This window comes from Hylobates moloch, unplaced genomic scaffold (assembly GCF_009828535.3).
Source record: "Hylobates moloch isolate HMO894 unplaced genomic scaffold, HMol_V3 SCAFFOLD_8, whole genome shotgun sequence".
NCBI lineage: Eukaryota > Metazoa > Chordata > Mammalia > Primates > Hylobatidae > Hylobates > Hylobates moloch.
Genome location: NW_026652283.1, coordinates 7348345 through 7374835, shown reverse-complemented (window position 1 = coordinate 7374835; position 26491 = coordinate 7348345). Strand labels below are relative to the sequence as shown.

At 38.1% G+C, this 26491-nt stretch overlaps 1 protein-coding gene across 4 annotated transcripts in view; it reads left to right on the top strand.

The window, feature by feature from the left end:
• Positions 1-26091, top strand: part of CD163 (CD163 molecule) — a 114680-nt gene extending 88589 nt beyond the window's left edge. The window contains exons 4-17 of one of the 4 annotated variants that reach the window (XM_032159537.2): positions 1848-2168; positions 3885-4205; positions 5612-5932; positions 12906-13220; positions 13320-13634; positions 14006-14098; positions 14179-14493; positions 15581-15901; positions 17318-17626; positions 17991-18029; positions 18233-18352; positions 19737-19832; positions 21293-21346; positions 25510-26091. In XM_032159537.2, coding sequence (XP_032015428.1) covers positions 1848-2168; positions 3885-4205; positions 5612-5932; positions 12906-13220; positions 13320-13634; positions 14006-14098; positions 14179-14493; positions 15581-15901; positions 17318-17626; positions 17991-18029; positions 18233-18352; positions 19737-19832; positions 21293-21315 — 2909 coding nt within the window. In that variant the 3' untranslated portion in view covers positions 21316-21346; positions 25510-26091. Of the gene's footprint in view, positions 1-1847; positions 2169-3884; positions 4206-5611; positions 5933-12905; positions 13221-13319; positions 13635-14005; positions 14099-14178; positions 14494-15580; positions 15902-17317; positions 17627-17990; positions 18030-18232; positions 18353-19736; positions 19898-21209; positions 21347-25509 lie in introns of those variants that run through there. The other 3 variants (XM_058442186.1, XM_032159536.2, XM_058442185.1) reach the window with 3 other exon arrangements.
• The last annotated feature ends 400 nt before the right edge of the window (positions 26092-26491 follow it).

Here is a 26491-nt window from a genome sequence, read left to right as displayed (position 1 = left end):
AATCTAGTTCGTGTATAAAAGTACTCCACCCATTGCTAGAAAACCACAAAACACAAGGTCATTTTTTTTAATAAAAAAATTCTGAACACTGTGATTAATGAGGAAGTGACTGGCTTCAATTTTATACATGATCTTAGCCAAAAAGCCAAGAAGTGGTGGTTTAAATTTTATATTCATAAGCTCACTGTAACCTACTATTCCTATATCATAAAAATATCATGACATCTAGGTTATTTCCTTGTTCTCTTTCCCAGTGACTTGTTTTCACGTGTTGACCCACAAATTATTACTGTTTTGTCCAGTAACTGATAATCAACTTAGGTGAATCAAAAAACAACTATTTCTAGCATTAATACATCATTTCTCGTTGTAGGAAGGATTCTTTGAAAGTATAATTGCTTGACCAGTGTGCAATGCTAGTCATTTCATTTACATTGTGGTTTTAATTTACAAAACATCTCCATATGTTTTATTGCAATTGACCCCACAATAACTGAGAAAGTCATGTGTCAGGCCTTTCTGCTGACAAATCCCAAGGGCACATTTCTCATCCAACTCAGATTCCTGAGCTCCCCATTTCTCTTTGTTTGTTTCATTCCTTTTTTTGGGGGCGGGGGGATGAAGTGTCGTTCTTGTCCCCCAGGCTGGAGTGCGATGGCGCTATCTCAGCTCACGGCAACCTCCACCTCCCGGGTTCAAGCAATTCTCCTGCCTCAGCCTCCCAAGTAGCTGGGATTATAGGCACCTGCCACCACACCCGGCTAATTTTTGTATTTTTAGTAGAGACAGGGTTTCACCATATTGGCCAGGCTGGTCTCGAACTCCTGAGCTCAGGTGATCCACCTGCCTCGGCCTCCCAAAATCCTGGGATTACAGGCGTGAGCCACTGTGACTGGCCTGTTTCATTAATTTTTATGCAGTCCTCTCACCTCCCAGCCTCTCTCTCTCCCATAGGACTGACTATAGAAAGGGCTTATCCCTGTCCAGGCATCGTGATGTGATAAGAGAAACACACAGTAGCATCTAGAAAAATGCTGAAATAAATTTTCACATAGCTAGTATCCTATGATTTTGTGCAAGTTGTCAAATCTCTCTAAACTTCAGTTTCTGAGGACTCAGTGATATAATACATGTAAAACTACTAGGACACTGTTTGGTATGTAACAGGTGCTGAAGATCCTCATGGCTCAGTTCTCTTGGCGACTCAGTTCTCTTTCTTCTTTCTCCTCTTCCTCTTCCTCTTCCTTCTCCTCCTTCTCCTCCTTCTTTCCTCTTATTTTTAACCACTATGGGAGGTGTGAAATGGGGAATAACAAAAGTAACATCTACTGCAAAGTTTAAAATTATCATAAATTTTAGCAGGCTCTTACGTAATTATTGCTCTCTAGAGAACTGGCTGTTTAACTAAAACATCAGTGTAGTAATTTTAGCTCTTTTTTTCTGTTGTTTTATAACGACCAGTGGAGTTAATCAATTTGCTTTTTGAAATTTATACACCTAAAGCTCTAACGGAGTCAAATTTAAATAACTTGAGTCGAATTTATCTATTTCTATATAAAAAGAGTATTTACATCTGTCCTAGTAATGGAAAGAAACAAAACAAAACAGAACGTTTAAAAACTTTAATCTGTAAACATTTTCCTTTGTAAGTAGATATAGATAAAATTGTAATTGCTTCCTAGATTTTAACATATTAAAATTCTCCACTGTGTGGAGCTGGGCAACATCCAAAATCAGGCACCATTTTAAGGACAACATAAAATCCCAAGTGTCCAGAGGAAACTTATTTTCTAAAATCACTTCTGAATGCATGTAACTTCTGAACTCTGATCTCTTCTCTGCTCCAGATGGATCCAATTTGGAAATGAGGCTGACAAATGGAGGGAATATGTGTTCTGGAAGAATAGAGATCAAATTCCAAGGACGGTGGGGAACAGTGTGTGATGATAACTTCAACATAGATCATGCATCTGTCATTTGTAAACAACTTGAATGTGGAAGTGCTGTCAGTTTCTCTGGTTCAGCTAATTTTGGAGAAGGCTCTGGACCAATCTGGTTTGATGATCTTATATGCGACGGAAATGAGTCAGCTCTCTGGAACTGCAAACATCAAGGATGGGGAAAGCATAACTGTGATCATGCTGAGGATGCTGGAGTGATTTGCTCAAGTAAGGACTGATCTTGGCTCATTCTATTCTCCAGGAGAGGACAAAAGAAAGGGGTAATAAATCTTAAGAGCCTGAGCTCTTAAGAACATAATGAAGTCTGCTTCTTTTGTCACCACATTTTAACCTAACTTCAGGTTCCAGTCTGATACCTGTGGACTTTTTACCTTAACTGAAATTAGGAGAAATAGGTTAGGGAAGAAGGGTGCATAGTGAAACTGAGATCCAGGCCATAAGAAAAGAAGAAAGTGTTTAGGAAAAGCCCATAAAGAAAGGGAGAGACCGAAAAGAAAAAGAGGGGAAAAAGGAAGGAAGGAAGGGCTTTACTAGGAAATTTTGCACTATGAAGTTTTAAGACCAAACCACTCCAGTTATCATCTAATCCACAAAAGCCTCCTCATTAGCCTCATTAACCCACTCCTTCCCAAATCATTTTTCAAATTCACAGAATCAAATCACTTTTTAAAAATCAATATTGGCTTCCCATTAAAACTTTATTTATACTAGATATGCATTGTATCTGTCTAGAGACTTTCACATTGTATACTCAGACTGGGGGCAGGGACAATGGTTTGTGTGTGCAGAGATACCACTCTTCGTTTTTCTATTGAATTCTTAGTATAAGAGGAGATTGAGTGTGTCTTGAACCCCAGAGAACACTTAGGAAAATAAGAGTAAAAAATCCCTCCCTTCACCAGGTCCCTTTTTCTCTTTCTCTCTCTCTCTCTGTGTGTGTAAATAAAGGAACTTCCATTCAAACTCGTTTAAAAAGAAGAGAATACTGGCTCACAAAACTGGGAAATCCAGAGGGTATAGTTAGCCTCATGCATGGTTGGATTCAGGTTCTTGAACAATGTCATCTGGGTTCTATCTCTTTCTGCATGTCTTGAACAGGCTTTCTCTTGTTGAACAATGTGATCAGCTATAGCCTGAACCACAATGAATGGAATTCCTACAAGAAAGCTAGATTTTGTTAGCTTAAGAATGTGAAGAATTTGGAGTAGAAAAAGCAGAGACTGTACCTTCCATTCTCTTTTACCCATCAAGATTTCTCTTGGCCCCCAGTTAGCACATGCTGAGGAATTACAATAAATAATATTGTGGGAATGAAAATGGAAACTGCCAGAGGAAAAAAACAGTTTAATTTATTACAGAATATTCTTCAGAATCAACGTTTGTTCTTTGAAGAATATTGATTTGGGGAAGGTGAAAATTGTAGTACTGAAGCCTCCTTTCTCTTTGCTCTGCCTTTAAACTAAGGAAGTGGTCACAACAGGTTCAGGTGTACAACACAGGCTAGGTAGTATCAATGGAGAATGCAGTCAGAGGCAAAAGGGATTGCTAAGTATGGAGGCAAATTGAAGGATGAGGGTGCCACCTAAACACATGCAAATATATTTTAACCAGAAAAAGTAAACAGTTCTAACAAGAACTCTGTGGTGGTCAAATAGCAGGTCTCTAGATGAAATTCAGTCCCTGGATCTCCTGTTAGAAACACTTCCTGTAGTATATTCTGTCTATACTGAGATGTCCTATCTTCTTGCCTGATCCACTCCTCTTTCCATCTTGAATGATTTCCAGTGGTAGTACAGTACATCACAGTTTTCTCTGTCTCCACTTATATCTCTCCCTTTTTCCTTAACTCATCTCAGGTACAGCTATTTATAGTCTCATGTTCTTGCTTCCTTATCTCAGACCTGTTGTGTGTCTCTGTTACAGAGGGGGCAGATCTGAGCCTGAGACTGGTAGATGGAGTCACTCAATGTTCAGGAAGATTAGAAGTGAGATTCCAAGGAGAATGGGGGACAATATGTGATGACGGCTGGGACAGTTATGATGCTGCTGTGGCATGCAAGCAACTGGGATGTCCAACTGCCATCACCGCCATTGGTCGAGTTAACGCCAGTGAGGGATCTGGACACATCTGGCTTGACAGTGTTTCTTGCCAGGGACATGAACCTGCTGTCTGGCAATGTAAACACCATGAATGGGGAAAGCATTATTGCAATCACAATGAAGATGCTGGCGTGACATGTTCTGGTAAGTTAAAACCAAACCAAAACCAAAACACTAAACAAAAAGAAAAGCAGAAAGAGAAAGTCCTGTGCTCCTTAAGAGTAGGAATAGATATAAGAAGTAGAAATGCCTAGTAAATTCCTTGCTGGGAATTACTTTATACTTGTAATCTTTGACACGTTCTTTATTCAACTAGTTTGGGAGGTTGTCTGACAGCATTCTCTGTAATAATTACTCAGACTGCTTTTATGGAGCACACTTCAAACTCAGAATCTACCTGGAGCTCAGAGAGACAAAATTTCCTAGGAATCTGTTTTTAAAATTTTTTAATTTACTTATTTTTTTACTTTAAGTTCTGGGATAGATGTGTTGAATGTGCAGGTTTGTTACATGAGTAAACATGTTCCATGGTGGTCTGCTTCATGTATCAACCTGTCATCTAGGTTTTAACTCCCCATGCATTAGGTGTTTGTCCTAATGCTCTCCCTCCCCTTTCCCCTCACCAGCTGACAGGCCCCAGTGTGTGATGTTCCCCTCCCCGTGTCCATGTGTTCTCATTGTTCAACTCCCAGTTATGAGTGAGAACATGTGGGGTTTGGTTTTCTGTTCCTGTGTTAGTTTGCTGAAGATGATGGTTTCTAGCTTCATCTGTGTCCCTTCAAAGGACATAAACTCATCCCTTTTTATGGCTGCATAGTATTCTATGGTGTATATGTACCACATCTTCTTTATCCAGCCTATTATTGATGGGCATTTGGGTTGGTTCCAAGTCTTTGCTATTGCAAACAGTGCTGCAATAAACATACATGTGCATGTGTCTTTATAGTAGAATGATTTATAATCCTTTGGGTATATACCCAGTAATGGGATTGCTGGGTCAAATGGTATCTCTAGTTCTAGATTCTTGAAGAATCACCACACTGTCTTCCATAATGGTTGAACTAATTTTCACTCCCACCAACAGTGTAAAAGCTTTCCTATTTCTCCACATCCTTGCCAACATCTGTTGTTTCCAGACTTTTTAATGATCGCCATTCTAACTGGGATGAGATGGTATCTCATTGTGGTTTTGATTTGCATTTCTCTAATGACCAGTGATGATAAGCTATTTTTCATATGTTTGTTGTCTGCATAACTGCCTTCTTTTCAGAAGTGTCTGTTCATATCCTTCACCCACTTTTTGAGGAATCTCTTTTAAAACTGAATTGCTCATATCTTTCTGCCATTGACAATTTTTATCAACCCTTGAAACTACAGTCCCATTTCTAACAAAAATTTATGGTCTATATTATTGTTTCTTAAAAAGTCAGGAAATAAGTAAGCTATAATTTCCAGTGTATCAGTATCAGAGAAGAAAAAAGACAAAAAAAAATCCTCTGGAAGCTAACCTCCATATGTATCGATGGTTTAAGTTTATATTTCTTTTGCAGATGGATCAGATCTGGAGCTAAGACTTAGAGGTGGAGGCAGCCGCTGTGCTGGGACAGTTGAGGTGGAGATTCAGAGACTGTTAGGGAAGGTGTGTGACAGAGGCTGGGGACTGAAAGAAGCTGATGTGGTTTGCAGGCAGCTGGGATGTGGATCTGCACTCAAAACATCTTATCAAGTGTACTCCAAAATCCAGGCAACAAACACATGGCTGTTTCTAAGTAGCTGTAATGGAAATGAAACTTCTCTTTGGGACTGCAAGAACTGGCAATGGGGTGGACTTTCCTGTGATCACTATGAAGAAGCCAAAATTACCTGCTCAGGTATGACTTTCAATCAACTTGTTAAGAAGAAGGGTGTAAATTTCCAGTACTACCTTTGAAATTGAAAAGAAACATTGGTCCTTATGACTAGATCACTCCCAAGAAACCAGAAAATATCTACACAAATTCCACCAGGAGAGTCAGATAAGTTGACAATTCATGTTGCACTTTAGATAGAAGTGTTTGGGTTTTGCTCACTTTGGTTTTTGAGTAATTTTTAAATCAATAGAGGTAAAAGAGATTAAGGAGGATTAAAATTTAAAAAATAGAATTCAATATTTCTTTCACAGGATGTCACCAAAAGATTTAAAAAATAACCATGTTAGATAAACTGACATAACCTTCAGCTCCCTCTATTGTACTGTGAAAGAATTTTCTTTTTTTTTTTTTGAAAACCTGTGAATATTTCACTGCAACCTCTTTAAAAAGCTCAAAAATGAGTTGTAAACCGGTTAGGTTTGTGGATAATCTTTAGTATTTTATGCTAATTATACTTATACAAATGCTAACTTTGTTGAAAAGTGATGCTTTTTTAATAACTCTAAAGTAAATGTAACTTTTACTCATGCAACAAAAAGGCTTTAGAAAACACAGTCTACGAGAAAACCATTAAACGTGTAGAGACCTCACAGAATGGAAACTTGTACGTGCTGCATGTCCTCTAACCAATAACATGGCTCCAGATACCTCCCAACCTAGGCATGCAGTGAGGGGCAGTTCCCTGATGTTACAAACAGTGCTTACCTCTAGTTAAGTGGAAATTATCCTCCGATTGAAAAAAAGGCAATCATTTAAGATATAAATTTGAATTGCTATATTACTTTTTAAAACATATTCTGGACCAGGCAATATAATCACATGGTTTAAACTTCAAAATAAAAAAGTGTAAACTCTTCCCCCACTACTATCCAATTCTTTTCCTCACAGACAACTTATGTGGTTAGAATATTTATATATTATTTGAGATATTTCATGTAAATACAAGAAAATGCAAACAAATCTATATATAGCTATCATTTGCTTTCATTATCCAAATGGTGGCATGTTGTATAAATTGTTTTGTACCTTAAGTATTCACTTAGTAAAATTTCTTGATCAAATTTCACATCAGTATTTAAAGAGATGTCTGAAATTACTTCCATATCTATAACATTTCTTATAATTTATTACCATTTGTATTCATTTATTCTTTTAATTTCTTTTACCTGACAAGATTAGCCATTCTTTTACCTAATTTTTTTTTAAAAAATCATTATTTGGATTTTAAAAAATTAATGTTACCTTTATTTGCTTTCTAATTCATTAAAATTTACTTTTCTTTCTAATAATTCTCTTCGGATTTCCTAAAGTTTGATTTCTTTTTGGCCCCTAACTTCTTGAGTTGAATCTTAAGTTTTATTTCTTCTGATTTACTAATATAAATATTTTAGGTTATAGATTTTCCTTCTAAATTTATAAAGGTTTGTGTATTTTCTTATTAATTGTATTTTACATTGATTAGCATTAAGTTCTGCTGTATCTAAAAGAGAAACAAATAATAGTGGCTGAAGAAAGACAGTGTTTACTTTTTCTCATTTAAAATTAGTCAAATAGGTAAGCAGTTTAAGGCTGTTTTGGTGTCTCGGTTGTCACCAAGAAACATCTAGAATAGATTTGCTGCAGTAATTATCAAATCCTACCAGACAGGAAGGATGAGCCACCCCGCAGCTCAGTGAGTTCCTTGGAAAGCCAATCTGGTAGACGAAGTGCTGGCCTCTGAGAAGGTGTCTTCTGTCCAGTGTCCTTCATGGGCCCCAGTGTTGCTCTCAGGGCAGTTCTTCCTGGCACATTATTCTTCACAGTTACATCCAAGTTTGGTTTGGAGAGTATCTCTATCTAAGGACAGCACACCTTTCACAACCCACTTTCTGCTAATATTGGTTTAGGGACTGTTGGATTAAAGATTGACTAATCAAGGGCTGATGTCAGCTGCCCTCAAATTCAACAAAAAAGTTCTTTCCAAGGTTACTAAGCTTCTAGTCTACTTGCTTGATAACCCAATGCCATCTGAAAGTAACTATAGTCCAAGAGCATATAAATATACTTTGATCTATGCTGTGACCAGCCTTTCTCTTTAATTATTGACCACTGCCTTAAGGCCGTTTGAAACTGTGGGTTTGGGAGGAAGGACAAGACCTAAATTCCGTCATTGCCTTTGTATCTGGAGTATCAATTTTATCTTCTGACAAGGCTACAGTTTTACCACCACCTCAGTTTAGGGGGACAGGATATTTAGAGTTTTTTCTTCAATTCTTCAATTCTGAATTATAGGACTCTTGATTAACAATATACAACACCTGCAGGCAGACCATACCTCCTTATAAAATTGATATTTCTCCTCCTATTTCTGCTTGCATTCTGACTACTTGTAGTCTGAATTCATCTTTCTTGTAAATGCTAAAAGTGGCAAGGAGAGTCCACGTCATGCAAATATCCTGACTTTTTGTAGTTTTGTTTCTTGTACTTTGCCCAATAAATTCTGCATTTTTTAAGCATCAGTGAGCACATGGTTTTCTTTTCAAAGTGAGGCTTGCCCAAATATTTTACCATGTGTAAGACTCATTAGGTTTTTAGCCTCTCATACCTGAGTCAATGCATTCTGCCCATCAACTCCATTCAACCACACCCATATTTTAGGTTGCATTACTAGAATACCTTACTTATGGTAACATGTTCTAAATTATTCAGGATTCTATTCAGATGTGTATAATAGAAATCATGAATAACATAAATTTGCAACTTAAGATGGGCTCCGTACTTCACAGAGCTGTATTTTTGTTTGCTATTTGCCATGTGCACTTTTTGTTTCCTTTTACAAACTCTTTTGTTATATTTCTGTAGGTTTTGGAAGTTCTTCTACTTATGTTGGGGGCCTTGGTTTTTAGCTTTTTACATGTTTTGTTAGTAATATAGTTTGTACTTTTGTTTCTTGATTTGATACTTTCAATGATGACATACTGTCTCTGTCAATGATGACGTGCTGTCTCTTTCAATAATGGACATGCTGTCTCTGTGCCTGCCAAATTCAAGCTACGAATTTGATAATCTGTTTATATTCTTTAACTTTTATATAGCACAGGGCTAGATAGCTGAAAAGAACCAGAAGAATTCAACTAAGCAGGAGAATTGGAAACAATTTAAGATAAATTGTTGACAGAAAAAGGTCTAGGAAATTTTGGTCACAAAATTACTTTGAATCTCAGACATTTTGTTTGTGATGTCTGTGTATATACTGTAGAGGACATCTGACCTTAAGAAACAGTTCATTTGAGTTATGCTGTATTTTAACTTAGGATGGAGAAATAATTCTGAGATTATGATGATCTATACTTCTTCAGAGTCTGAAAAGCATTAAATATTGAAAATACATTAATGCTTCTTTAAATCATAATTGTAATTTTATTTATCACTAAACAAAAGGAAGTAATTCTAGTTAATTATTTCTCTAATTATGTTAAAGCTCTTTGTAGATCTATTCATTTTTCTAGAGAAAATTCAGTTACTTATGCCAGGGGAAAAGTGAAGTTGTTGATCAATGGCGCTAAAGCCAGGTGCAAAAATTTACTTAACGGCTTTTATGTAAAAACACAGAGACTTAGCAGAAAAAAAAATCCGTTAAAGGGATAAATGTCCAATATTCTATCCATGTCTAAAGAGTAATGATATAAGCAAAGCGACCCATAGGATAGATTAACATGTTACTAGCAGATTCACGAAATAAAGGCCGAGGATGGAGTCTCCAAGTCACTTTCTGAGTGGGAGAATTTGTCCTCTGCCTTGACTCAAATATGTTAGGACAAAGAAAACAAGAGGATACTTATAGAAGGGACTTTTTCTCAATTGCTTAATGAGTTTTCACAGTGGAAAAGAAAATATTTTTGTTTGTTTGTTTTTCACTGGTTTTCTTTTGGTTTATTTTGTTCAAGATGGATCCAAATGAAAGAGTAAGAAGTTAGAAGAAACCAGAATTTGGCTTGATCTAGGAGACTGCCTTTACTTAAAGATTTAGGGCTGTTCAAAAGAGGTTGGGATCATATGAATACTAGTTAATGATATCTTAGAGAAATTTCATGCTTGAATAAAGATTCAAAAAGAAGAAATGAAAGACCATCCCACTCAAGGGTCATTAATTATTTGTATTGTAGAGGTGTTATTTACTTTAAACTCTGAGCTATGTTTAGAAAGCATCATGTTTTTCATGTCAGATTTGGATAGGAATTTGCTTTGTGCAGATTTAATGGATAATGGGTGAAATTTTGACATGTTGAGGTATTCTATGTTGCTGTAGTACAGAATATGGTCATATTCGAAACATTTTCTAAGACATTTTAGTATCAAGTGAAAGATTTATGAGAGATGAAAGGAAATCAGAGTATGTAGATTGGCAAGGGCTGATGGTGTATCTGTATCATCGTGATAGTAACATCAAGAGATTACAAAAATTGTTGATATTTGATAGCAGATATCTATAAAGGACTTAAGACCTTCAGAAGGTCTAATTTTCAGCTGCATTTTCTTTATTTCTTTTAAAGAACAAGTTAAAAGAAATAGTTTGTATCTCTTAAGTACTTTATATTGCCTCTGAGTATTTTCAAAGAAACTCACTTATCTTGATGATTGTGTTTCTTAACTTGATGAAGAGCATCTTCATAATATAAATTCCATTTATTATTTATGATGTGTCTTTATATTTTAAATTTCAGCTACAGTAAGTTACTTATAATTCTTCAACGACACCATGCTATTTCACGACCATATTCCTTAAAGATTGTTTCACACACTGTGTATTTGGCAAACTCTTCATCTTTTTTCAAGATCCAGTTTAGATCTATGGTATTCTCTCCTACATAGTCTAAAACAGAGTGAATGACTCCTTTATTTGTTAGTTTTATGTCTAATACGTATTTCTATTTTTGGATTCATCACTATTAAAATATGTATATCTTGTAGTGAACTGTGTTCATGGAGGAGAAGGCTGTTAGTGAGAAATTGAACAGCCTTGAAAAGAAGTAGCCTTTTCCTAGGTATATAAGGCAGGGAAATACATTTTAAGTAGAGAGAAAAGTTTCTACAGAGGCACAGAAGCATGAAAATTATGGCATGCCCAAGCATCTTTAGGCTGGAGCATCAAATTAGGTTGATAAAGTAATAGATATTAAAGCTTTTAAGGTAACAGCATACTATTTTAAAGTGTACTAAAGAATTAGTGTTTATCACCTCTCCTTAATTTTAATAGCTGGACGAAATTAGGGAATCTATGAAAACTGTTTGTGCTGCAGTTTGCTCAGAAGAAAAATGGGGGTGGTAATAGGGCCTACCTCACAGGAATTACACAGTGAACTACAAATACATGTTAGCTAATATGATTATGATTATTATTTTTTGTATTATTTATCTTCACTGACAGACTGAACTCTGTTGTGGCAGTCTTTTTAACCCACCCATCATCAAATGCCTAAAATAGAGTCAGACAACATTACAGGTTGTTACGTTATAGGTCGTTACATTGATACTTTTGGATTAATTATTGCATACATAATTATTATAGAAATTATAAGAAATTATGTAAGGGATCATTGCATAAATTTTAAGGAAACGTGAAGTTACCTAAAGAAAAAACATCACATGAAAATATTTGAAATTTATTAATAGATTTATAATCATGGCATAAATTTCTTGGAAAAAAGACTTAGAAGCAAGGAAACAATTTACGAAGCTGTTGTAGAGGTCTGCATGACAGATGATGACAGATCACTTTATGGCAATAGCAACAAATATGCAGAAGAAGAAATATGCTGGAGGACCAACAGATATGGTGGTTTTCTACATGTTCAATGTATCATGAGAGTCAACATTCTAGGCTCTGGAATATACTGTCTGGCTTCAAATTCTGCTCTCTTACTAATTCTGTAGTAATTTCTTGTGTGACCTTAGCAAATTACTACACCTCACCTCTCTATGTTTCAGATTCCCTGTCTCTAAAATCAGAATGATATTAACAATTATCTCCTAAGGCAATTTTAAGGATTGAATGAAATAATGTTTGTTAAATGCTTATTGGAATGCCATATATATAATAGACGCTCACTTAATATTCACTGCTATCATTATTACCATTATTTGTGGTGAGATAAAGTGGTTCAATTTTAGGTGATTCTAATTTGGCCTGTATATCATTAATTAAGTAAAGAATATAGTGGGCTTGTCATACAATAATTCATTCAACTTTGAATAATTTAAGTTCCACATGTCTAAGCAGATATGTTTGTGCATCTAAAATTAAAGAAAAAAGTATGGATGAAAATATATTTATTAGCAGTTGAGACATGTCCATTGAGCAGATGAGAAGGTTATGGACAGAACCTTGACTCAAGGAATACATGAAATGTTTTGATAAAGCACTGTCAGAAAGAATGGAGGAGAAAATGGGACAAAGAAGGGTCACGTATACCAAACGTAACAGATGTCAAAAGGAAGAAGTCTGATGTTCATTTTGAAAATTAGAAGTATATTGAAAAGCTTTACATAGAACAATTCAAAAAGGTTGAGCAGACCCCAGATTGCAGTACATGGAGGAATGAGTGCAAGACTAAGAGAGAGCGATAGTAGATACACATTGTTTGTGGTCTCTAATGTTATTATGAATAAAGTAAGCAAAATGTTGGAAGAACAGAGTTATCATTGCCTTTGGGGATGGTTGGCTGCACAAGGTGAAGTCCCAGAATTCTCTCAGATGGATGAGTTCAGCTAGGAATAGGGAGGTCTAGATTTATCCATACCCAACTCGAGGCAGAAAAGCCAAGACAAACAAGTGTAGGAAATCACTGAGCACCCTGGTCTCCATTTCCCACTCCACACCACCTTCTTCACCCTCATCATGAATGGAAATCTGGAAATCATATTATCTCTCACTGAAATAATATGTATTTTTCAGCCCACAGGGAACCCAGACTGGTTGGAGGGGACATTCCCTGTTCTGGACGTGTTGAAGTGAAGCATGGTGATACGTGGGGCTCCGTCTGTGATTCGGACTTCTCTCTGGAAGCTGCCAGCGTTCTATGCAGGGAATTACAGTGTGGCACAGTTGTCTCTATCCTGGGGGGAGCTCACTTTGGAGAGGGAAATGGACAGATCTGGGCTGAAGAATTCCAGTGTGAGGGACATGAGTCCCATCTTTCACTCTGCCCAGTAGCACCCCGCCCAGAAGGAACTTGTAGCCACAGCAGGGATGTTGGAATAGTCTGCTCAAGTAAGACCCAGAAAACATCTTTAATTGGTTCTCATACTGTGAAAGGGACAGGGTTAGGGAGTCATAGCTGTCTTTTTCTAAAGCCCTGTCTCCTTCCAGGATACACGGAAATTCGCTTGGTGAATGGCAAGACCCCATGTGAGGGCAGAGTGGAGCTCAAAACGCTTGGTGCCTGGGGATCCCTCTGCAACTCTCACTGGGACATAGAAGATGCCCACGTTCTTTGCCAGCAGCTGAAATGTGGAGTTGCCCTTTCTACCCCAGGAGGAGCACATTTTGGAAAAGGAAATGGTCAGGTCTGGAGGCATATGTTTCACTGCACTGGGACTGAGCAGCACGTGGGAGATTGTCCTGTAACTGCTCTAGGTGCTTCATTATGTCCTTCAGGGCAAGTGGCCTCTGTAATCTGCTCAGGTAAGAGGATGAGGGGCAGCCAGTGATGGGTTTTAAGAGAAGGTATACATAGGGATGAAGAACAAAAGTGAAACGCAATGATCCATTTTGAAGGGTCATGAGAAGAATGAATACTAATTCATGCTTCAGAATATTAACCTCATTTGTCTTTTCAGAGGGTGAGCAAACCTAATTTTGATGGACTTCATAGTTATCCAGTGCTTACTATGTGCCAAGCCCATCTCAAAGCACCTGATTTATTTCAAACTTGTTGACCATCCACCTTCCCCTCTCTCTCTAAGCTATGTTTGTCCTCAACTCATCCATGTAACATTTCATCTGACTCCCCTAACCTTTGTATCTTGTATGACTGAATACTTTGGTGTTTGCAGGAAACCAGTCCCAAACACTGTCCTCGTGCAATTCATCATCTTTGGGCCCCACGAGGCCTACCATTCCAGAAGAAAGTGCTGTGGCCTGCATAGGTAAGACTCTGTGACAAATCTATGAAAATATTAATAACAAGTGGAATGCTCTTTATTAATATTTTCATTTCTCTTTGCAGAGAGTGGTCAACTTCGCCTGGTAAATGGGGGAGGTCGCTGTGCTGGGAGAGTAGAGATCTATCATGAGGGCTCCTGGGGCACCATCTGTGATGACAGCTGGGACCTGAGTGATGCCCACGTGGTTTGCAGACAGCTGGGCTGTGGAGAGGCCATTAATGCCACTGGTTCTGCTCATTTTGGGGAAGGAACAGGGCCCATCTGGCTGGATGAGATGAAATGCAATGGAAAAGAATCCCGCATTTGGCAGTGCCATTCACATGGCTGGGGGCAGCAAAATTGCAGGCACAAGGAGGATGCAGGAGTTATCTGTTCAGGTAAATTATGCATATTACCTCTGGTCATAATTACATAGAGAAAGGAGTGAGGAAGAGTAGTGAGGGGTATTAATCTTAAAGATTTTCCTGAAAAGTAGATCCGAAAGGAACTATTGTGGGAGTCAGGACAACAGAAGTCTGGGTTTGATGTGCTAGTGGTACTTCATGAGCAAGGTAGTGCAACATTGTAAAGAGAAAAGACCAGAAATGGTCTTGTATATCATGAAAATGACAACAAAGTTAATAATGAAGGAAGGTTTTTAATAAATATATTTGGGGCTGGATATTAGATAGCGATCAATGGCAACACTTGATAATTACAGTATTAATAAAGAAGTAGATTTAAAGGGACAAGAAGAAATACATATGTTGTATCATTCTACAGAAAAAAAGATAATTACCATGCCCAAGCAATTTTTCATGGCAGATAAATGAGACTTATTTGTCATAGAGACAAAAATTAGCATGAGGTTACTGCCCTCATACTGCTTTGTATACATGGTGAGTTTTAGAAAACATTTCGAAATTTAAAAATGTACTATTTCATATATATTGGGGGGAACAGAACTATGATTCAGTAACTTAAGGAAGTGAAAAACTCTGTATCTCAGAAGTGATTTATTCCTATTCTGATGACATAAATCTGGTAGAAGACATGCACAGCAAAACCGTGAAGTGTCAGCAAATGAACAATGTCATTGTAGGAGATGTACACAAAACATTGATTTTAGTGCCTGAGTGTCTAACAATTTTAACCATCAAAGACAGTTGCAGAAAAAAGAGAATATTTTTGGGAAGAAATCCAAACTACATAATTGAAAAAAGCCTGTTAGAATTATTGAGGGTAATCTAAAGGGGTCTCTGAGTCCAAAACTTAAGACCAAAAAACTATAATGTATTTATAGAATAAATAAAATATTTTAATAATATCTATGAAATCATCCAGAAGTTACTAATGAATTATTTGTAACTGACATATTGTACTATTGTACCTATTTTTAAAGCCATTCTTACGTCAAGGTAAAGGGAAGGAGTCTCTGAATCTTCAGAAAAGATGCAAAACTAGTAATTCTATGTTTCGCCGCAGAGTTCATGTCTCTGAGACTGACCAGTGAAGCCAGCAGAGAGGCCTGTGCAGGACGTCTGGAAGTTTTTTACAATGGAGCTTGGGGCAGTGTTGGTAGGAGTAGCATGTCTGAAACCACTGTGGGTGTGGTGTGCAGGCAGCTGGGCTGTGCAGACAAAGGGAAAATCAACCCTGCATCTTTAGACAAGGCCACGTCCATTCCCATGTGGGTGGACAATGTTCAGTGTCCAAAAGGACCTGACACGCTGTGGCAGTGTCCATCATCTCCATGGGAGAAGAGACTGGCCAGACCCTCGGAGGAGACCTGGATCACATGTGACAGTGAGTATCCATTGACCTATGTGAAAATTCCATTCTGCAGCCCCGCTATCATCTTCTGATAACAGACACTGGATTTTATTTTCCTATTCTCACACTGGCTTAAATTGCTAGATCGAATTAAGCAAGAATGGGTAACTTGTGGGTAATATCGATTCTACCAGGATGGTGTAATTGGTTTTATTTAATTTGGCCTGTAGATATTCAGGATCAGCTATTATTATTCTAAAGAATATCATACTCCCCATGGTATGCTTGAAAGATTTATTCAATTACTTTCTCTGAGGAGGAGAGAATATATGATTTAATATTTGACTGTTGAATGGTCTACCTTACCTTCCCATTTTTCTTTCAAATATTATCTTGTTACACTAATATAGGGAGAAAAGCAGTCAGAAATCAGAAAGATCAATTCTGAAGTATTTCCACATTCTACAGGTTTTTTTTTTTTTTTTTTTTTGAGACGGAGTTTTGCTCTTGTTCCCCAGGCTGGAGTGCAATGGCGCGATCTTGGCTCACTGCAACCTCTGCCTTCTGGGTTCAAGCAATTCTCCTGCTTCAGCCTCCTGAGAAGCTGGGATTACAGGCATGAGCCACCACGCCCAGCTAATTTTGTATTTTTAGTAGAGATGGGGTTTCCCCATGTTGGTCAGGCTGGTCTCGAACTTCTGACCTCAGGTGATCCACCCGCCTTGGCTTCCCAAAGTGCTGGGATTACAGGTGTGAGCCACTGTGCCTGGCCTCTACATTTTCTTAAACTGTGAGATTTGTGACAACGTGCCAATTTCCCAAGATCTTGCCTGTTTGAAAGAACTTGACATCACATATTTATAATGTTAACTTTAATCATTTAACATTTATTGGGTCACATTATGTATCTTATGTGCAGGATGGAATATACCTAGTTGGTGTAATGACAAGTCCTCTTATAAAAGATAAATTTTGTAAAAATATAAATTTTAGGCCAGGCGTGGTGGCTCATGCCTGTAATCCCAGCACTTTGGGAGGCCGAGGCGGGTGGATCACGAGGTCAGGAGATCGAGACCATCCTGGCTAACATGGTGAAACCCTGTCTCTACTAAAAATACAAAAAATTAGCTGGGTGTGGTGGCGGGCGCCTATAGTCCCAGCTACTTGGGAGGCTGAGGCAGGAGAATGGCATGAACCTGGGAGGCGGAGCTTGCAGTGAGCCGAGATCGTGCCACTGCACTCCAGCCTGGGCAACAGAGCGAGACTCCGTTTCAAAAAAAAAAGAGAAAATGTATATATATATATATATATATTTATAAATTTTAATATGCACATTCAGTAAAATTTTAAATATATATTTTTTAAAGTTTCAAATCTCTCTTTTCACCTGTGAACTCTTGGAAACTTTTAGAAGTCTTAGAAATAGGCTACATGTCTCTGATTTTTCAGACAAGATAAGACTTCAAGAAGGACCCACTTCCTGTTCTGGACGTGTGGAGATCTGGCATGGAGGTTCCTGGGGGACAGTGTGTGATGACTCTTGGGACTTGGATGATGCTCAGGTGGTGTGTCAACAACTTGGCTGTGGTCCAGCTTTGAAAGCATTCAAAGAAGCAGAGTTTGGTCAGGGGACTGGACCCATATGGCTCAATGAAGTGAAGTGCAAAGGGAATGAGTCTTCCTTGTGGGATTGTCCTGCCAGACGCTGGGGCCACAGTGAGTGTGGGCACAAGGAAGACGCTGCAGTGAATTGCACAGGTAAGTGCCAGAAGCCTGGATTGAGCTTGGAAACTCTGGCAGCAAAGAGGCGTTGGGCAGTGATGTGTGTTGTGTAAAAACCAGATTTATCAACACAGGGATCTGGTGGGGATTCTCAGTGAATCATAATGTCTCTACTGAAAGAACGATGAAAACAATTGTTATATATTGGCCTTCACCAAGGAGACACATACAACCTATATTCCCTGTGCAGAGAAAGAAAGACTAGAGGGCTATAGTTTTAGGTGGGAAAGAGTCATTTACTTGGTTGAGAGGTACTAAGGGGTCAGACAAGGAAATTAAAAGGTTTGTTCTATATGTCACGCAAAGAATTAAGCCTCTCTCTCTCTCTTTTCTCCTACAGATATTTCAGTGCACAAAACCCCACAAAAGGCCACAACAGGTATATCATGGAGTTTATGATGATGAGACCAATTATCTGCATACATAGAATTTTTCTTGTTTAGAAATTTTAGGTCAGACGTTCTGAGGATTTGATATTTACCTCAGGGATCATGTATTTGACCTAAGAGAGAGTCAGTAACTAGGGACCTTGCTCTTTTCGATAAGACATGATCATATCTCTTGGTATTTACTTTTACTTAGGTCGCTCATCCCGTCAGTCATCCCTTATTGCAGTCGGGATCCTTGGGGTTGTTCTGTTGGCCATTTCCGTCGCATTATTCTTCTTGACTAAAAAGCGAAGACAGAGACAGCGGCTTGCAGGTTTGAGCCAAATTTGGGTTTATCTAATATGTCTACAGGATAACGGGGTTCTTGGGAAGAAAAAAATATTAGACTCAAGTCTAATGGCCAGAAAGATGGACTCTAAAAGAGGTTTGAGCAGTTTCTCAAAATAGAGGGAAGGGCCAGGTACGGTGGCTCACACCTGTAATCCCTACACTTTGGGAGGCTGAGGCAGGAGAATCGCTTGAGTCCAGGAGTTCAAGACCAGCCTGTGCAACACAGGGAGCTCCCATTTCTACAGGTTTTTTTCTTTTTTTTTAAATAGAGGGAATAAGATTTCAGAGGAGAAAAGGGGCTTTAGGTTGCATTGATGATTCCTGTGTTCTATCTACATGCCTAATTGGAACATTATAGAATTAAAAGTTCAGAATGAATATGTTAGATATTGTTTAGGATGACTTTTTACCTAAACATTTATTTTCTCTTACTATAATCAACCTCCTTATTACAAATTTTACTGTTCTGTTGAGCAATGTATTAGGCTCTGAAGATACAGACATGGACAATAAATCTTGGTGGAACTTCAAGTCTAGTGGAAGAGATATATATGTAAACACATGCACTACAATGTAGCCATTTTACATTAATAGGAAAAAGCAACAAAAGTGGCACAGAGAAGGGAGTAATTAACTGAAAGGGGAGGGGGATTACTGGAGGCTTCAAAGAGGCTTGGGGGACAAATTTCTAACATAGAGGCTCAGAGAATTGGGTGAGGAACATTCTAGAGAAGAATATGTACAAGTGTAGAGAAGCCTAAAAGATGAAGCATTTCTTGTTTTTTTCCTGAGGGGCGGGGGGAGAAAAAGTTGAGGCAAGGAGAGAGGCTGCTAAGTCTGAAGAAGAGAAAAGGCACAAATTTGAAGTTCTTATGTTTCATGTAAGATTCATAGTCATTAAAGAGTATTATGTAGAGGAGTGAAATGGTCAAGATATCTTTTAGGAAGATCTTTTGGCAGCAAGATCTATGAGGATTGAAGGAGGACCACCTGACTGACAGGAATGGCATTTTGTAACAGTTGAGGCGAAAAATGAAAAGTACTATAACAGATATAGTGAGAATGGAGGGGAGAGGAAAGACTTTTAAAGATACTTAAGCTCTGGTGAGTTATGAAAGACTGCTGGCTTCCTTGGGTAAAAACAGTGGGTTGTTATATTAATACAATGGCAGTGGGGAAGATTTAGCCTTGTGCCTATTTCATTTGAGTGTGCAGCATTATAAGGGAAGAGCTTGGTAGTAGAATGGGATAGAAACAATAGCACGGGTAAAGATGAGGTATGTTTGCAGCGCTTGGAAAAAGCACACATACAGGAAGGGAAATTTTATTATGATAGCTGATCCCTAACCTAGGATCTCTGTTTTCAGTTTCCTCAAGAGGAGAGAACTTAGTCCACCAAATTCAATACCGGGAGATGAATTCTTGCCTGAATGCAGATGATTTGGACCTAATGAATTCCTCAGGTCTGTGGGTTCTTGGAGGGTCCATTGCCCAGGGGTTCAGATCAGTGGCTGCAATTGAGGCATAGATGTTCTATTTTGATAAACAGTTAAAAAAATCTAAAAATGTAATAGGAAGCTTTGATGCATATAATGGACAAGAATGACTGGAGAATATCAAAATTGCAATCATAGGGAGGCCTTTAGCTTAAGAGGCCTGTGATTATTCCTGATAGAGGTATGTAAAGAACCATGCAGAGGAATGTTATGACTTGGACCTCATTTTATTAAAACAGAAATTAATCTTACAAAAGATTGTCATAAGTGACTGTTCAACTTTTTTCTTTAAATTTTGTCGTGTATATTTAAGGTATACAACATGATTTTATGGGATGTATATAGATAGTAAAAAGCTTACTAAAGCAAAGCAAATTAACATCCATCATCTGACATAGTTACCCTTTTTTGTGTTCTTCTTGTGGCAAGAGCAGCTAAAACCTACTCACTCAGCATGAATCCTATATACAGTACAATTTTATTACCTATAATCCTCATGTTGTACATTAGACCTCTAGACTGCTTCATTCTACGTATCTGCTACTTTGTATCCTCTGACCTACATACGTCTTTCACAGTTTCTTCCATTCCCATTTCCTGTCATTTTTTTTTCTCTAGCTTGATATTTATTATATTTTTCCCTAAAAGTCTAAAACCTTAAACTTTCCATATCTTTATTGCATGAGAAGCCATCAAAATCCACAGGACTAGCTTTATTTCTCATCACATCATGCTGTTTTATCCTTGAACTTCCATTTAGCACCAGTGCACTTATTCTGCCTCTGGGCAGGATAACTTTACTGGGTTGGAAGAAATATCCCAAAACCAATTGAACAATGAGAACACATGAACACAGGAAGGGGACTGTTGTGGGGTGGGGGGAAGGGGGAGGGACAGCATTAGGAGATACACCTAATGCTAAATGATGAGTTAATGGGTGCAGCACACCAACATGGCACATGGATACATGTGTAACAAACCTGCACATTGTGCACATGTACCCTAAAACCTAAAGTACAATAAAAAAAAAAGAAATATCCCAAAACCCATTGTCTTTACTCCATGAAGGGTCCCTGACCTTCTGAGAGGGGCCTGCCTCACTTTTTCAACCCAAAGAATTATGCATCTGCTACTGTGTCAGGGAACATACTTAAGGTATAAGAAACATGTACTGTTACCGTGTCAGGAAACATATTTAAGGAATAGGAAAGACTTTCTCTGCCCCTTAAATCACACATGCTTGTCTTCCTAGTTATGGGTAGTGTTTTTAGTTGCTCAAAGAGCCGCACAGTTACGTGAGGAGAGGTCTGGTTTATTTCCCAGTAATTATTTTCTTCCTTTCAGAAAATTCCCATGAGTCAGCTGATTTCAATGCTGCTGAACTAATTTCTGTGTCTAAATTTCTTCCTATTTCTGGAATGGAAAAGGAGGCCATTCTGAGGCACACTGAAAAGGGAAATGGGAATTTATAACCCAGTGAGGTGAGTGATAAGAATTTATTAGTCATTGTTCAACACAGCTACATTCCTTTTGAGGACTGAGAGCTCTTCTGGCATTAGAAAGAAAGAATGTATCATTTGGTTTTTGTGATTGGTTCTGTTTATATGATGGATTACGTTTATTGGTTTACATATGTTGAACCAGCCTTACACCCAGGGATGAAGCCAACTTGATTGTGGTGGATAAGCTTTTTAATGTACTGCTGGATTTGGTTTGCCAGTATTTTATTGAGGATTTTCGCATCAATGTTCATCAGGGATATTGGCCTGGAATTTTCTTTTCTTTGTTGTGTCTCTGCTAGGTTTTGGTATCAGGATGATGCTGGCCTCGTAAAATGAGTTAGGGAGGAGTCTCCCTTTTTCTATTGTTTGGGATAGTTTCAGAAGGAATGGTATTAGCTCTTCTTTGTACCTTTGGTAGAATTCGGCTGTGAATTCATCTGGTCATGGTTTTTTTTTTTTTTTTTTTTGGTTGGTGGGCTATTAATCACTGCCTCAGTTTCATAACTTGTTATTGGTCTATTCAGAGATTCGACTTCTTCCTCGTTTAGTCTTGGGAGGATGTATGTGTCCAGGAATTTATCCATTTCTTTTAGATTTTCTAGTTTATTTGTGTAGAGGTGTTTATAGCATTCTCTGATGGTAGTTTGCATTTCTGTGGGATCAGCGGTGATATCCCCTCCATCATTTTTTATTATATCTATTTGATTCTTCTCTCTTTTCTTCTTTATTAGTCTGGCTAGTGGTCTGTCTATTCTGTTTATCTTTTCAAAAAACCAGCTCCTGGATTGATTGATTTTTGAAGGGCTTTTCATGTCTCCATCTCCTTCAGTTTTGCTCTGATCTTAGTTATTTCTTGTCTTCTGCTAGCTTTTGAATTTCTTTGCTTTCACTTCTCTAGTTCTTTTAATTGTGATGTTAGGATGTTGATTCTAGATATTTCCCACTTTCTGATGTGGGCATTTAGTGCTATACATTTCCCTCTTAACACTGCTTTAGCTGTGTCCCAGAGATTTTTGTATGTTGTGTCTTTATTCTCATTGGTTTCAAAGAACTTCATTACTTCTGCCGTAATTTTGTTACTTATTCAGTAGTCATTCAGGAGCAGGTTGTTCAGTTTCCATGTAGTTGTGAGGTTTCGAGTGAGTTTCTTAATCTTGAGTTCTAATTTGATTGCACTGTGGTTTGAGAGACTGTTATGATTTCCGTTCTTTTGCATTTGCTGAGAAGTGTTTTATTTCCAATTATGAGGTCCATTTTAGAACAAGTGCTTTGTGGTGCTGAGAAGAATGTATATTCTGTTGGTTTGGAGTGGAGAGTTCTGTAGATGTCTATTAGGTCCATTTGGTCTGCAGCTGTGTTCAGGTCCTGAATATCTTTGTTAATTTTCTGTCTCATTGATCTGTCTAATATTGACAATGGGGTTTTAAAGTCTCCCACTACTATTGTGTGGGAGTCTAAGTCTATTTGTAGGTCTCTAAGAACTTGCTTTATGAATCTGGGTGCTCCTGTATTGGGTGCATATGTATTTAGTATAGTTAGCTCTTCTTGTTGCATTGATTCCTTTACCATTATGTAATGCCCTTCTGTGTCTTTTTTTATCTTTATTGGCTTAAGGTCTGTTTTATCATAGACTAGAATTGCAACCCCTGTTTTCTTTCTTTATTTTCCATTTGCTTGTTATGTTTTCCTCCATCAGTTTATTTTGAGCCTATGTGTGTCTTGCACATGAGATGGGTCTCCTGAATACAGCATGCCAATGGATCTTGACTCTTTATCCAATTTGCCAGTCTGTGTCTTTTAATTGGGGGCATTTCACCCATTTACATTTAAGGTTAATATTGTTGTGTGTGCATTTGATCCTGTCATCATGATGCTAACTGGTTATTTTGCACATTAGTTGATGTGGTTGCTCCATAGCGTCATTGGTCTTTATATTTTGGTGTGTTTTTGCAGTGGCTGGTACTGGTTTTTCTTTTCCATATTTAGTGCTGCCTTCGGGAGCTCTTGTAAGGCAGGCCTGGTGGTGACAAAATCCCTCAGCATTTGCTTTTCTGTAAAGGATCTTATTTATCCTTCACTCATGAAGCTTAGCTTGGCTGAATATGAAATTCTGGGTTGAAAATTGTTTCCTTTATGAATATTAAATATTGGCCCCCTCTCTCTTCTGGCTTGTATGGTGTCTGGAGAAAGATCTGCTGTTAGTCAGATGGGCTGCCCTTTGTAGGTAACCTGACATTTCTCTCTGGTGCCCTTGACATTTTTTCATTCATTTCAATCTTGGAGACACTGATGATTATGTGTCTTCGGGTTGCTCTTCTCGAGGAGTATCTTAGTGGTGTTCCCTGTATTTCCTGAATTTGAATGTTGGCTTGTCTTGCTAGGTTGGGGAAATTCTCCTGGATAATATCCTGAAGAGTGTTTTCCAACTTGGTTCCATTCTCCCCATCACTTTCAGGTACATCAATCAATCATAGGTTTGCTCTTTTCACATAGTCCCATATTTCTTGGAGGCTTTGTTTGTTCCTTTTCATTCTTTTTTCTCCAATCTTGTCTTCATTCCTTTTTACAGTAAGTTGATCTTCAATTACTGTTATCCTTTCTTTCACTTGATCGATTTGGCTATTGATACTTGTATATACTTCACGAAGTTCTCATGCTGTGTTTTTCAGCTCCATCAGGTCATTTGTGTTCTTCTCTAAACTGGTTATTCTAGTTAGCAGTTCCTGTAACCTTTTATCAAGGTTCTTAGCTTCCTTGCATTGGGTTAGAACATGCTCCTTTAGCTCAGACAAGTTTGTTAGTATCTACCTTCTGAAGCCTACTTCTGTCAATTCATCAAACTCATTATCTGTCCAGTTTTGTGCCCTTGCTGGAGAGGAGTTGTGATCAATTAAAGGAGAAGAGCCATTCTGGTTTTTGGAATTTTCAGCATTTATGCACTGGTTTTTCCTCATCTTCATCGATTTATCTACCTTTGATACTTGAGGCTGATGACCTTTGTTGGGGTTTTTGTGTGGGGGACCTTTTTGTTGATGTTGATGTGATTGATTTCTGTTTGTTAGTTTTTCTTTAACAGTCAGGCCCCTCTTCTGTAGTTCTGCTGCAGTTTGCTGGAGGTCCACTCCAGACCCTATTTGCCTGGGTATTACCAGCGAAGGCTGCAGAACAGCAAAGATTGCTGCCTTCTCCTTCCTCTGGAAGTTTTGTCCCAGAGGGATACTGGCCTGATGCCAGCTGGAGCTCTCCTGCATGAGGTGTCTGTTGACCCCTGCTTGGAGTTCTCTCCCAGTAAGTAGGCATGGGGGTCAGCTACCCACTTGAGGAGGCAGTCTGTCCCTTAGCAGAGCTCGAGCGCTGTGCTGGGAGAATTCTCCTTGTCAGGATCTGCTGCTCTCTTCAGAGCCAGAAGACAGGAATGTTTAAGTCCGCTGAAGCTGCACCCACAGCTGCCCCATTCCCCTAGGTGCTCTGTCCCAGGGAGATGGGAGTTTTATCTATAAGCCCTTGACTGGGGCTGCTGCCTTTCTTTCAGAGATGCCCTGCCCAGAGAGGAGGAATCTAGAGAGGCAATCTGGCCACGGCTTCTTTGGCCTCCTTAGCAGTCAGGGGAAAACCGCCTACTCAAGTCTCAGTAACGGCACATGTCCCTCCCCCCACCAAGCTTGATTGTCCGAGGTCGACTTCAGACTGCAGTGCTAGCATCGAGAATTTCAAGCCAGTGGTTCATGGCTTGCTGCGCTTTGTGGGAGTGGGACCCACTGAGTGAGAGCACTTGGCTCCCTGGTTTCAGCCCCCTTTCCAGGGGAGTGAAGGGTTCTGTCTCCCTGGGGTTCCAGGCGCCACTCAGCTGGAAATGCAGAAATCACCCGACTTCTGCGTTGGTCTTGCTGGGAGCTGCAGACTGGAGCTGTTCCTATTCAGCCATCTTGCCAGCTCCTAAAAATGGCATTTCTTAATCTTACTGTATTTCCATGGAATAAAAGTAATTCTTAGGCACAATGAAGTAAAAAAAAAATAGCATTTAAAATTTTTGCTCAGGAAAGTAGTATAATTTTTAACATACGTGAGTTTGGCTCTGTGTTATAATGAATTCTTATATGCATATGAAGAGGAAAACGACATTTTTCTATTTATGGTTTTAGTTCAGCCTTGAAGATACCTTGATGAAGACCTGGACTATTGAATGGAGCAGAAATTCACCTCCCTCACTGACTATTACAGTTGCATTTTTATGGAGTTCTTCTTCTCCTAGTATTCCTAAGACTGCTGCTGAATTTATAAAAATTAAGTTTGTGAATGTGACTACTTAGTGGTGTATATGAGACTTTCAAGGGAATTAAATAAATAAATAAGAATATTATTGATTTGTGTTTGCTTTAATTACTTGTCCTTAATTCTATTAATTTCTAAATGGGCTTCCTAATTTTTTGTAGAGTTTCCTAGATGTATTATAATGTGTTTTATTTGACAGTGTTTCAATTTGCATATACAGTACTATATATTTTTTCTTATTTGGTTTGAATAATTTTCCTATTACCAAATAAAAATAAGCTTATTTTTAGTTTTTCTAAGAAAGGGAAAGTTAATGATATTGAAGGGTCTGTAAATAATATATGGTTAACTTTATAAGGCATGACTCACAACGATTCTGTAACTGCTTTTTGTTACTGTAATTCTGTTCACTGGAATAAAATGCATAGCCACACCTGGTAAGGGCACAAAGACTCAGTGGTTTCATATCTCATTCCTCAGGGCATTATAACTAAAGCTGAAGTAAATACATAAACTATGTCTTTTCTATATAAATATAATGGTTATAAAGTAAGTTTATATATTACTTAAAGTTACTTATGATACATATTCACATAAAGAAAATATAGCATTTAAAGTAGTACAAGACTAAGCTTAGGGTCTATTAACTTGCTAAATATCCTAGTTTTCTATGCAACTGATTTTTTTTAAATTTCAGTGGGTCCACCGTAAGGGTATATATATATATATACGAGGTATGTGAGATATTTTGATAAAGGCACACAATGTGTAATTGTCACATCAGGGTAAATGAGGTATTCATCACCTCAAGCATTTATCCTTTCTTTGTGTTATTTATTTTTTAAATGACAA